At 55.1% G+C, this 13,128-nt stretch overlaps 1 protein-coding gene across 2 annotated transcripts in view; it reads right to left on the bottom strand.

Annotated features, from left to right (window-relative positions):
• Nucleotides 1-4,385: 4,385 nt before the first annotated feature.
• Nucleotides 4,386-13,128, bottom strand: part of DNAJB12 (DnaJ heat shock protein family (Hsp40) member B12) — a 32,231-nt gene continuing 23,488 nt past the window's right edge. Inside the window, exons 7-9 of one of the 2 annotated variants that reach the window (XM_068140353.1) lie at nt 9,165-9,337; nt 7,094-7,240; nt 4,386-4,812 (exon numbers count right to left, since the gene is read on the bottom strand). In XM_068140353.1, coding sequence (XP_067996454.1) covers nt 7,119-7,240; nt 9,165-9,337 — 295 coding nt within the window. In that variant the 3' untranslated portion in view covers nt 4,386-4,812; nt 7,094-7,118. Of the gene's footprint in view, nt 4,813-5,215; nt 7,241-9,164; nt 9,338-13,128 lie in introns of those variants that run through there. The other variant, XM_068140352.1, reaches the window with a different exon arrangement.

The raw sequence follows: 13,128 nt of genomic DNA on the forward strand, positions 1-13,128 counted from the left end.
CCTGCTGCCTCCTCCTGTGGTCACTCGGGGCTGGAGAGGGGTCCCAGAATGTCAGGGGCTGGAAGGGACTGCGGGAGATCATCCAGTCCAACCCCCCTGCCAAAGCAGGATCACCTCTACCAGGTCACACAGGAACACAGCCAGGCAGGTCTTGAGTATCTCCGGTGAGGGTGACTCCACAACCCCCCCACCCCGGGATGATGCAACCCTTCCCTGCTGGCATCCTTGGGAAGCTCTTTCCCTGGCAGGGCAGCTCTTGTGGTGGTAGCTGGAGGTTTGGGGAAGGGGAGCTGGAATCCCCCTCTGCCCTGCTCCTAATTGCAGGCCATGGGGATGTGAGTCAGGGGGAGCTGAGTCAGGGCCCCGAGCCAGCCAGGTGCCTGCTTGTGCCCCAGGGAGGAGCACCCTGCAACCACAGCGAGGGGCTGCTCCCCTTCCCTGGGAGCTACAAGGAGGGGTGTGGGCATAAAACCAGGAGAATCAGCTAAAATTGTGAAGGGGAGAGATGGGGAGGGTCACACCTGCCAGGGGAGCACTCCCCAGCTCTACAAACACTCTGCCAAAGCAAGGCCAATTACTCCAGCCTGCAATTAAAGGCTCTCGGAGAAAAGGCTTTCACTACAGGGCAATTAAGCTGCTCGGCAAGCAAAGAGCCCAGGGAAGGTGTGTGGGGATAAAACCAGCCTGACAAAAAAAACCAACCCTCTAACAAACCCAAACCACTTCCATTCACACAGCAGTTACTTCTGGCTTCTCTTGCTGGTTGGTTTTCTTGCCCTCTCTGGACAGATGGTGACTTTACTGATGGAATCTTTTTCACTCCAGGAGTTGTTTCTGCCCTAAGACATGACACCAACACCCTGCAGCTGGAGCCTTTCAAGCCAGGGCTGCTCACCCCCCGTGAATACCACCTAGAAGCAAGCAGTGCCCAGCAGGCACAGCTGGAACACACCTTTACAACCCCACATGGTGCAAACTTGGGGTGCTTCTCAAGGGCTCACGTGCTGGAGTATCCTCCCCGGCCCCTTCCATCACATGATGGACATCCCCTACGCTAGATCAGCCAGAGCACTGCCCTCTGGGCTTGTCCAGGAGCAAAACCACCATCAGGAACAGGGATCTACTCGAGGGAGTCCAAAGGAAGGCTACAAGGATGCCAAAGGGACTGGAGCACTGCCCTGTGAGGGGAGGCTGAGAGCCCTGGGGCTGTTCAGTCTGGAGAAGACTGAGAGAGGATCCAATAAATGCCTATCAATATCTGAGGGCTGGGTGGCAAGAGGGCAGGGACAGGCTCTGCTCACTTGCACCCTGTGATAAGACAAGGAGCAATGGATAGAAACTCCAGCACAGGAGGTTCCAGCTCACCATGAGGAGGAACTTCTGCACTGAGGGTCACATAGCACTGCCCAGGGAGGTTGTGGAGTCTCCTTCCCTGGAGACTTTCCAGCCCCATCTGGATGTGTTCCTGTGTGACCTGTGCTGGATTCTCTGGTCCTGCTCTGGCAGGGGGTTGGACTCCATCTTTGGAGGTCCCTTCCAACCCCTAACATCCTGTGATCAATCCATTCCAGGAATTAGTTACCAAGGGGGCTGGAAAGGAAACCTCAACCCCAAAGTTCTTTTGGTGAAGCAGTCAGAGGAGCAGCAGCAGGTTCTGCTACCGCTGGCACAGGACGTCCCTGCCAAGTGCTCCTCAGCTGCGGGGAGAGATTTACAGCGCAGTGACAGCAGCGACGGCTCCGGCCCTGCCACCACCCCCTGCTGAGGCATCTTCTGTCTCCAAGCTATATTTACAGCACCATAAATATCCACCTTTGTGTGCATCCAGCTCCCAAGCAGGCGGAGGGGATCACCCCGTGTCTCGCCGTGCCGCCAGCTGCGGCGGTGGCCCCGCTTCATCCCCTGCCAGCCTCTCGGGGCAGGGGGGGCCAAGCCAGGGGCTCTGCACCACGCTGCTTAAAATATTAATACCAGGAATAATCAAAGCCCTGCAGAAGACACCAAGAAAGCAACAACAAACCAAGAAACAACCCCCACCAAACCCCTCCGTGAGCCTCGGTGCGGCCCCCGAGACGCCCCTTGGTCGCAGTCCCAGCCACGAGTGCCAGCAGGTGAAGTTCTGCTTCTATTCATAGCAAAATGGCCTTTCAGTGACAAACTGGGGGGGGGGGGGGGGGAGGGAAATACCAAAGTCCCTGGGGTTTGGCAGCTCCCTGGAAGGTGCCAGAGGTTTCTAGCGAGGCTGTATTTAGCCTCTCCTGGGGCAGGGCTGGGGGGAGGCAGAGCTGTTTTGGGCCCCTGGGAAGCAGTGATGGAGCTGTTTGTGGCAGCAGCATTGATCTGTGGACTCCTGGGTGCTGTTGTGGTGGGGAGGAAAAGGAGATCCATTTTTTTGGGGTGGGGGGAGGCTATCAGCAGCAATAAGGCAAACAAGGATTTAAATCCCAGGGCAATGCTAAATCCCTCCTGATTTGCTGCCAAAAATGATGGTGGAGAGAAGCAGGCTCCCCCCACCTTCACTCCTTACCTGTTGAAGAATGCTCATGGGGCACCTGCCTTCCCCTGCTGCCTCCCTTCCTCTGACTGCTGCCCCAATTAAAAGCTCCACTTAACGAGCTGCTGGGTGGGGAAGGAGCTAATGGGCAGCTCAAGCCACCTGCACCTTTGGTGAGCCGGCAGGGACCAGCACACCACAATGCAGAGCATCTCCCATTGCTCCCGGCTTGGAAGGAGCCAAAAGGCAGCAAAACTACCTTAAAACCTGGGGTGCACCTGGAGGAAGAATTAAAACCCCCAAAGGTGGCACTAGGCAGGGGTTTGCCCAGCACTGGTCAGTGCTGGTGTGTGAGAGTTGGGCAGGGCTGACTCACTGCTGCTGGGAACATGGCACAGAGGGGAAATGGAAGTGCCCTGACCCCTGGCCTCAGAGAGTGAGAAAAAAGAAGGGAAAAGTGAGGAAAAAAGAAATCCCCACAACCTTCAGCCCTTTGGTGCATGGGGCTGGGAAGGAGAAGAGTCAAACCTGCCTCAGGTGCTGTGGCAAAGCCTTTTGCTGCCCCCAAAAAAGTGGGGGGATTTGGGGGAAAAAATGAAGACCCATTTGGGAGCATGGACCTCAAGTCTGACTGTGGAAGCAGATGGCCTCCCTTGCTTTGGGCCAGCAGCTGGGGGGTTCTGAATCACTGCCACTGGGAAGTGTGTCTGAGCTGTGATTGTTTGAGGTTCTGCTCAGGACAGACAGGCTGAGCCTTCCTGTCCTCCCCAGACAGGGACCCATCCACGGGGCACCTTAAAATGCTGGAATGATGCCAGTGGGATGAGAATAAAGAATCCCCCCAGAAAGGTCTCAGCTGGAGGATGCAGAGAACCCAGCTAACAGTGGTGCTTGGATGGGAGGGGAGGCTACATCCTGCTGGGAGCGTTCCCAGTGGAAGCAGATTGAAGCAAAGACATTCTGCTGAGCTGTCAAGGTCACCTTACTGGGACCCACAACTAACTCTGAGGCATCACCTCCTCTCCACAACTAGCTCTGGGGCATCACCTCCTCTCCATCTCCTCTCTGCCCTTCCTTCTCCCACACTGGGGACTGCCCTGCAGCCTCCCACCATGCTGGAGCTCGACAGGGTGGCCAAGACACCGAAGCTCATTCACGCAGAGCACCTCTGTGGACACCGGGAGGCAGGCGGCGTGAAGGAGCTGTACAAGCAGGGCTGGCTGGGGCCAGGATCTGTGGGACACCACCAGAGCCAGAGCCTTTCATGTTATAAACATTTATTTATAGATGTACAACTGTGTAATTAATTCTAAATGGAGAGATCCAGCCCCTGTCAGCATCCCTCAGGATCGACGCCTCCTTGCTCCTTATTAGCCACAGGCAGCTATTGGGGAAAGAAAGGATCAGGAGGTTTTGGTGGGCAGGCTCTGGGCTTTTGTGCAGGAGCCCCAGCACCTTCTCTGAGCCTGATTTTTCCCTTAGCCCCTTCCCCAGGCCTGTGCCTCTCTGAAGAGTGACTTCTACATGCTATAATTCCATCCCATTCCTTCTAAAAGTGGAGGAATTGCTTAAAAGGAAAAAGGAAGAAAAAAAAAACCCAACCAATGTCTCAGAATCAGGTGTGAGTGGTGGTGGCTGTGGGAGAAGGCTTGCAAGTCACCAGGAGGGCTGATCCTCTGCTAAACAAAGAAATAGCTGAAAACAGAGCACTTGGGATTCCTACTCACAAAGGAACGAAACCACCTCACCCCTCAGCTCTCCTCCAGCCCTGGCCACTCCACTTGGGAGTCACCGCGCTTTGGAGTCATTCCCCCAAGCGTGCTGGGAGATGGTTCTCACTGGAAATGGCTTGAGACAAAAACATGAGCTGCAGAGTAAGCCCCCCCAAAAATGAAAATCAATCCAGTTTACTCCAGGCCAGGTAGCTCTGCCAGTGCCAGCTTGGCTTTGAAGGGATGGCTCCTAACCCCCAGTGCCCTCCCACCACTGGTCATTCAGCGAGAGCCGTGCTGCAGAGCTCAAGCGGGCTCCGAGGAGAGCTCAGGCTGCACCCTCCCCTCTCCCCCAGCAAAACTTCTTTCAACAGAAGCAGTAGGAAGCTCCTTTTCTCAGGAATTTGCAGGATTTCACAGGTCTCCTCTGGGAAAGGTCAGGGACAGGGTGTCAAGGCCACGGCCACGCCACAAACGGGAGCGCCGGGTGGGCGAGGAAGCCCAAGGGTGGGTCAGGCAAAACCCCAGCCAAGGGAGAGGGTGGGTGGAAAGGCCTCTGTGCAGAACAAGAGCTGGTTTGATTACCAGGCAAAATTAGAGCAGGCTCTGCAAAAAAAAAAAAAGAATGAAGTTCCCTGCACAAATCAAACTCAACACTGAGCCAAAGCCATCCAGGACAATCCTTCCCCCGCACCCAGCGCCACGCCGGGGCTCAGCTGACTGCCAGCACTGCAAATCCCCCGCCACAGAGCTGGGCGGCTTCCCCCCTCCCTGCCCCCCCCAGCACCCCTCCATTTCTCTGTCACCTCCCACAGGTGTGTGGAATTTCTTTTATTAAAGCCCTCAGAGGCCGGCACCGACACATCCCAGGCCGCTGCCCTCCGGAAAGCAAAGATACAGCAACTGCCAAGCGAGGCTGGGCTCAGGCGTCGGGCAGAGCGAGCACACCTCGCTCGGAAGGGCACTTCCCCCGCCCCCGCCCCGGCTCCCCTCCGTACCAAACTGGGCAGAAAACAAAATAATTTAATCATCCAACCCCTGCATAGTTTAAAAGTACAACATATATACAGCTATAAATTAATTCTAAATAGATTATATTTCCTTTTTAAAGTTGTGTCAGCAAATTGTCCAATTTCTCTCTCTCTCTCTCTCTCTCCCTGTCGGCAGTGGCCAAGGGTCTCCCCTCTGCCTCAGGGCTTCTGCAGTTAGTTTAGTGTTACGTTTCCCACTCTCTGTGGGTGGTGGGATCCCAGGAGCAAGGAGGCTGTTGGGCAAGGGAAGGAGGAAGATTGGGCAGCAGCCTGATTTCCCATCCTACTCGCTGCCCGAGGCGCAGGTCGAGCGGCGGAGCCCGGCAGAGAGAAGGGAGAGGTCAGTTTGTGCGTTGCTTCAATTCTCCAATTCCACTTCCCCCCCCCCGCCCCCTTTTTTGTTTTGTTTTATTCCTCCTCACATTTGAGATAAAAGGTTTGATTCTTGGAAATGTCAAGTCTCTTGTCACCTCAGCTCAGCACGCTTCACCAAAAAAAGTCTTCAGGCATTTCAAGAGCCTGGGGACAAAAGCGGGAGGGAGGGAGGGAGGGAGCGGTGTCAGTTCTCCGGACAGTCGCGCGTCACTGGACTTCCCCCTTCCTTCCCCTCCCCGCCACAGGCCACAGGCAGAACTTCTGCAAGCCACAGGGTTTTCAATCCCTCTTTCCTGGCTGCAGCAGGGAGGGAATTAAAGCAAAGCAGGCAATTCACAGCGGCCTCCCTGACCGAGAGGCGCGCTCGTCACAAAACAAGAGAGCAGGCCTGCCGAGATAAGAAGGGCTCCAGACCCAGGATGCAACACATCCCCCACGCTCCACAACCCAAAATGCCAACCCAGAGGATGTGCTTGAAAGGCCAAACTCCCCTTTTGCCAAGGAAAATAAAAGGACAACTCCCTGCTGAACCTCCTTCCTTGTGTCTACAAATCAGCCACTAGCTGTTTGATGGCCCCAGGAGGTCCCTGCAAGCCTAAATGGTGTCCCTGACAACTCGTGCTCGGTGCACGCGTTCCCTCTGATTTATTTCCTTACAGGAACCCTGCTTGCACGTCTTTCTGTGGGAGGAGGGACCTGCAATGTTTTGTGGCCATCCCAGCAGCATCTGGTAGGTGACAATGAGGCAGAAATTAAGCAGAGATAAAAAGGCTCCAAACTCTGTACCAACTTTTTGTCCTCATTTCTGCGCAGCTGCCCCGTGGCCCGGCGCACCCTGAGCTGCGGGGCTCGCCTTAATTCAAGCTCTCCAGCTCCTGAGCCTTCCAGACTGCCCCTCAGCTGTCTTGATTCCCAGTTTCAGGCAGGAAGTCACTTCTCCAACCTGCTGTGAACTCTGGCCATTTGCTTTGTTCTCCTGGAGTGTCATGGGAAGGCAGCAGGGGGAGGGGGCAAGGAACATCTGTTTGGTAGGAGCCCATTCCCTGTCATCGGACCGCTCTGAGTGCCAGGGATAGAAACAGCTTTTTCAGTCAACCAGACAATAAAGCAACCAACAATAAAAACAAAAAAGGTTCATTAAAACCTGGCAGCTGGCTGCTAGGGCTGGTACAAACCTTCCCAAGCAGCTGCTGGATTGACAAGACCTCAGCTGAGTGTGACCCCAACACGCCCAAGGCTTTTGATGGGTTCCTAAAGAGCCACCCCGGGCAGCGCCGGGGCGAAGCGGGAGCGCCGGCAGAGCCCGGGCTGCCGAGGCAGGCGCACACTAAACAAAGCCAACGTCCCCAGTCAGGAGCCGCTTCCCCCCGGGGGTGTGCCTGCGTCCAGAGGAGACTCGCGAAGGTCTGTGCCCCAGAGAGAGAGAGGCGAGGGCATGGGGAGCACCACGGCGGTGCCAGGGGAAGCGTCACCAGGCGTACTTAGCGCTGGGCGGGCCGGCGGCGCCTATCCGTGCAGGGAGGCTTGGACGTCTGAGAGCCTGCTGCAGCTGGGAGTGCCCATCCGCTGTGCGCGCTGGTACAGGTCCGAGTCGCCGAAGTAGCGTGCCCGGTACAGCAAACCTTCCTCTGCAAAGGGAACACACAGTCACAGAATGCCAGGGGCTGGAAGGCACCTCGAGAGCTCGCCCAGTCCACCCCCCCTAGAGAGCAGGGTCACCTACAGCAGGTCACACAGGAACACAGCCAGGCAGGTTTTGAATGTCTCCAGAGAGGGAGACTCCACCACCCCCTGGGCAGCCTGCTCCAGGGCTCTGTCATCCTCACAGGGAAAAGGTTTTTCCTCCTGTTTCCATGGAGCTTCCTGTGCCTCAGCTTCGACCCAGTGCCCCTTGTGCTGGCATTGGGCATCCCCCAGCAGAGCCTGGCGCCAGCCTCTGGGCACTCACCCTGCACAACTTTATCATCAGGAATGAGGTCACCTCTCAGGCTCCTTCTCTCCAAGCTCCAGAGCCCTCAGCTCCCTCAGTCTCTCCTCATCAGGAAGATGTTCCACTCCCCTCATCATTTTTGCAGCACTGAGCTGCACTCTTTCAAGCAGCTCCCCAAGGTCCTTCCTGAACTGAGGGGCCCAGAGCTGGACACAATATTCCAGCTGCAGCCTCAGCAGGGCAGAGCAGAGGGGAGGAGAACCTCTCAGGACCTACTGCCCACAGCCCTTCTAATCCACCCCAGAGTGGCTTTGGCCTTCTTGGCCACAAGATCACATTGCTGGCTCAGGGTCAGCCTCCCATCCACTAGGACCCCCAGGTCTCTTTCCCCTTCACTGCTCTCCAGCAGTTCAGTCCCCAACCTGTACTGCTCCCTGGGGTTGTTCTCTCCCAGAGGAGGCAGTGTCATGGACCTCAGCTGGAAGGAGAACCACCCCCCAGGCCACAGCCCACCACAGGCTCTGCTGGCAATGCCAGGCACCTCAGCTCCTTCCAGATGAAGCACAGGATGAGGCTGAGGAAATGCCCTGTGCCCTTTAGGACAGGATGGGTGTAACATTTGCTGACAGCTCATCCAGCCCAAGGAAAGCCTGGTGGCACCTGCCTCTAGTCCCAGCAGGCGCATGAGGCAGCCTACACAAAGGTTTCCCCAGCAGCACAGGCAAGAAGAAAAGCAGAGGCACAGAGCTGGGTGCATTGGCCTCATCTGGCACCAGTCAGGGCTCTGACAGCCCCTGCTGCATACCAGGAGCTCAAATCCTCCCCTGGCCATTGCTCACAGAGCTGTGATCAGCACCTGCTCAAAACAGGAGGGCAGAGAGGTCAGGTCAGTCCCAGAACTTGCCAAAAGAGTTTGCTGACCTCACCACAGTGCTGCCTGGCTAAGTGGCCAGGTCATCTCTCACGCTGCCTGACTGGGCAGCCCTCTCTCCCTGCTGAGCCTGCATGGCTTCAGCACCACCACCACAGCCTTCTGGGCAGGGATGCAGGACAGCACGGGCAGGCAGCAGGCTCCCAGACACACTCCTCGGATGACTAAAGCATTACACAGAGCTGTGGGGGCCTCCTGAGAAATCAGACAGCTGCAACTTTTCCCCCACCTCTCCCTTGGAAATCAGAGATACCCTAGTGACGGGGCAGGGGAACCTCCAGGGCACAACTCCTGCCTGACCAGTTCTACAGCAGCCTTCAGAACCAAACCAAACCAAGAGAAAACGCTCAGGTGTGGAGATCTGTCACCACGCCACTTTGGGAGGTGGTGGAGTCACCGTCCCTGGAGGTGTTCAAGAGGGGACTGGATGTGGCACTTGGTGCCATGGTCTAGTCATGAGGTCTGTGGTGAGAGGTTGGACTTGATGATCTTTGAGGTCTCTCCCAACCTTGGTGATACTGTGAGACTGTTGGGGGGGGGGGGGGGGGAACCCACCCCAACGACACAGCAAATGTGCTCACAGCACCTTCAAGAGCAACTCCTGCAGAACTCAGCCCCCAGTGAGGGACCTTTCTAAAGCCAAACTGCCATAGCAGCCGAGCCCCTTGGCTCCTGAGCCCACACTACTCACTCTGCTGCTTCTCTTTCCAGCAGTTATTCCGCAGGTTGGCGATGTAGTCGTCCTCCACGCTCCTCTCCACGCTCTTCAGGTTCGTGCCCGTGTACTCCTCTGCGAAGCTCTCAGACACGTAGTAGGGGACTTTCAAGTGCTCTGTCACTCTCTTGTGTATGTGACCCACAGACCTGGATCAGGGAGAGGAAGCAGAGCGGTGTAGGGCAAGCCTCGAGGGCAGAGCAAAAAGCTCCCAGCTGTCTAGCGCGGTTACAGTTCGAGGAGGGAGCTTCAGCCCAGTCCCTGACTGCAAAGACTGAGAGCAAAGGACATTACCATTGGACAGAAAGGAAAAGAATGGTAAAGTCTAGAAAATTAATTGGCTTGCCAATGGGCATAGAGAGAAGAGGCACAAACAATCCTCTCTCTATTTTCTTCTCCTCTTGCTGCTGCTTGCAACTTCCCTCTCTTCCATGGCTTCCCCAGGGCGATCTCTGTTTTGACTACTGTGGGAGGGAACAGGAAGGGGGGAGGGAGCGGGGGAGGAGGTGAATGGCTCCCCTGGATCCCTCCAGGGGGTTCTGAGGAGCTTCTGTGGTGTTTGTAAACACACTGTTTGTAAATACATTGTACATATATTGTACATTTTCACAGAGCCACAGAATTGTCAGGGCTGGAAGGGACCTCAAGGATCAGCCAGTTCCACCCCCCCTGCCATGGGCAGGGACACTTCCCACTACAGCAGGTTGCCCTAAGCCACATCCAGCCTGGCCTTCAAAATATCCAGGAATGGGGCTTCTACCACGCCTCCCTGAGCAACCTGTGCCAGGCTCTCACCACCCTCATGGGGAACAACTTCTTCCTAATGTCCAATTTAAATCTCCCCTCCTCTAGCTAGGATCCATCCCCCCCAGTCCTATTACTCCCTGACAGCCTCAAAAGTCCCTCCCCAGCTTGCTTGTAGCCCCCTTCAGATACTGCAAGGACACAAGAAAGTCTCCTCAGAGCCTTCTCTTCTCCAGACTGAACAGCCCCAACTCCCTCAGTCTGTCCTCACAGGAGAGCAACTCCAGCCCTCTGCTCATCCTCATGGCCCTTCTCTGGACACCTTCCAGCACCTCCAGATCCTTCTTGTAAGAGGGGCTCCAGAACTGGACACAGTGCTCCATGGGGGGTCTCACCAGAATGGGATCACAGGGGAATACTCAAGTCCTGCAAAGCTGATTGCATTTCATGTTTCTAGATGATATTTACTTGTAAACAGAGCTTCATTTGCTTCCATCCCAAACTGAGCTAGTCCACATTAGTTGGGGGGGCAATTTCAACCCAGCCCAGGGGCAAACTGTTGAAGATAGACATCACTCCTGTGCATCAGGCAGGAAGGTTTGGGAAGGAGAAGCAGAGGAAACCTGCCAGGTGTCTAGCTTAGGTGGGCAGAGCTCTGAACGTAGACATAACTCTGAGGCAGACTGCCCAGGGCCCAAACCCACTTAAAATGAAGTGTTCATTAAGAGTTTTCAGTGCTAATTAAACCTCCCTGCGATTTCCTCACTGACAACACCACCGTCTCTTTCCAGCGCTGCGCCCCGAGGACGCTTGCAAAGCTTGAAGGCCAACTGGGGGGGGTTGAAATTCCCTCCCCCACCCCAACATGAACTTTGCCAGACCAGCTCAGCTGGAAGCAAATGGAAGCTGCATTTACAAGCAAAGCTACAATCTGCAATGGAATGCAGGGAAGGTGTACAAAATATCCAGGAGCTACAGTATTTACAGGGATTACAATTAATGAACAGCACAAGAACCAACCCTCCCCCGCCAGCCAAGGACCAGGGGAAGCTACTAGCTTCTTCCCTGCCTCCCCTTGATCCCCCTGGCCAAGGACCACAGGAAGCTACTAGCTTCTTCCCTGCCTCCTCTTGATCCCCCCAGCCAAGGACCAGGGGAAGCTACTAGCTTCTCCCTCTCTGCCTCCCCTTGCTCCCCCCAGCCAAGGACCAGAGGAAGCTACTAGCTTCTTCCCTGCCTCCCCTTGCTCCCCCCAGCCAAGGACCAGAGGAAGCTACTAGCTTCTTCCCTGCCTCCCCTTGTCCCCCCCAGCCAAGGACCAGAGGAAGCTACTAGCTTCTTCCCTGCCTCCCCTTTTCCCCCCCAGCCAAGGACCAGGGGAAGCTACTAGCTTCTCCTTCTCTGCCTCCCCTTGATCCCCCTGGCCAAGGACCAGGGGAAGCTACTAGCTTCTCCTTCTCTGCCTCCCCTTGATGCCCCCAGCCAAGGACCAGGGGAAGCTACTAACTTCTTCCCTGCCTCCCCTTGATCCCCCTGGCCAAGGACCAGGGGAAGCTACTAGCTTCTCCTTCTCTGCCTCCCCTTGATGCCCCCAGCCAAGGACCAGGGGAAGCTACTAACTTCTTCCCTGCCTCCCCTTGATCCCCCTGGCCAAGGACCAGGGGAAGCTACCAGCTTCTCCCTCTCTGCCTCCCCCTTATCCTTCTGGACAAAAGGGACAAGAGAAAGGAGCAGAGAGATGTTAAGACTTAACCAAAACAATGCAGCCAAGGTCAAGCAGAAGTGAGTTAGTGTCTCTCCCAGAGCGAAGAAGAGAGAGCAATTGTTTGGGGACAACTAGTTCCAGTCCCTTATCTCTTCCAATGGGATTGTTTAGGATTATCTCTGTTTTCCTTTTCACACCCAATAATGATTATTCACGTTTTACTACTTTTCTGTTCAAGACCTGTGAAAAACCTTATCAAGGCACAGCCTAAAACTACCACAGCCCACGCTCACACGGCGTGGGATGTGGGCAGCCAGGGAAGGGCAGAGCAGGGGCTGCCTCTCAACCTCCCCAGCTCAGTTGGAGCTGGGGAGGGACTTTTAGGCTGTCAGGGAGTGATAGGACTGGGGGGAATGGAGCAAAACTAGAAGTGGGTAGATCCAGATTGGATGTGAGGAAGAAATTCTTCCCCAGGAGGATGGTGAGAGCCTGGCACAGGTTGCCCAGGGAGGTGGTGGAAGCCTCCTGGCTGGAGGTGTTTGCAGCCAGGCTGGATGTGGCTGTGAGCAACCTGCTGCAGTGTGAGGTGTCCCTGGGCATGGCAGGGGGGTTGGAGCTGGCTGAGCCTTGAGGTCCCTTCCAACCCTGACAATTCCATGATTCCATGACTTGTGCAGAAAGCACTTGCTAGAAGGAAATCTGTGGTAGGGTTTTAGGCTAGGCCTTTAATTTTTTTCCTCACAGACTGTGATAATTTTAGGCTAGGTCTTTAAAATTTGTCACAGATAGAATAGAATAGAATAGAATAGAATAGAATTCACCAGGTTGGAAAAGACCTTGGAGATCATCCAGTCCAACCTCTCACCCAGCACCATCTGATCAACTAAACCATGGCACCAAGTGCCTCAGCCAGGCTCTTCCTAAACACCTCCAGGGATCTTGAACAGAAAGTAGTAAAACTGTAAATAAATCACTATTGGGTGTGAAAAGGAAAATAAAGCTCATTCTAAACAATCCCATTGGAGAGAGATCTCCCAGAAGATTTTGTTCCCAAAACAACTTCCTCTGTCTTCTCGCTTCTTTGCTCTGGGAGAGATACCAACCTGGTTCTGCTTGACCTTGGCTGCATTGTTTTGGCTAAGTCTTAACATCTCTCTGCTCCTTTCTCTAACTCCCTTTTGTACAGGGTGGGGTCAGGGGGAGGCAGAGAGAAAGAAGATTCCCCTGGTCCTTGGCTGGGGGGGGGGCCTTGTGCTGTTTATTAATTGCAAATCCCTGTCAATATTGTCAGTGCTGTGTGTTGTAGACAGGCAGAGGTTGGCCTCTTCTCCCAGGCAGCCAGCACCAAAACAAGAGGACACAGTCTCAGGCTGCACCAGGGGAGGTTTAGTTTGGATATTAGGAAGAAGTTCTATACAGAGAGAGTGATTGCCCATTGGAATGGGCTGCCCAAGGAGGTGGTGGAGTCACCATCACTGGAGGTGTTCAGGA

The sequence above is a fragment of the Melanerpes formicivorus genome, unplaced genomic scaffold (genome assembly GCF_026170545.1).
Source record: "Melanerpes formicivorus ecotype bairdi unplaced genomic scaffold, bMelFor1.0.p_v2 SCAF_6, whole genome shotgun sequence".
Taxonomy (NCBI): domain Eukaryota; kingdom Metazoa; phylum Chordata; class Aves; order Piciformes; family Picidae; genus Melanerpes; species Melanerpes formicivorus.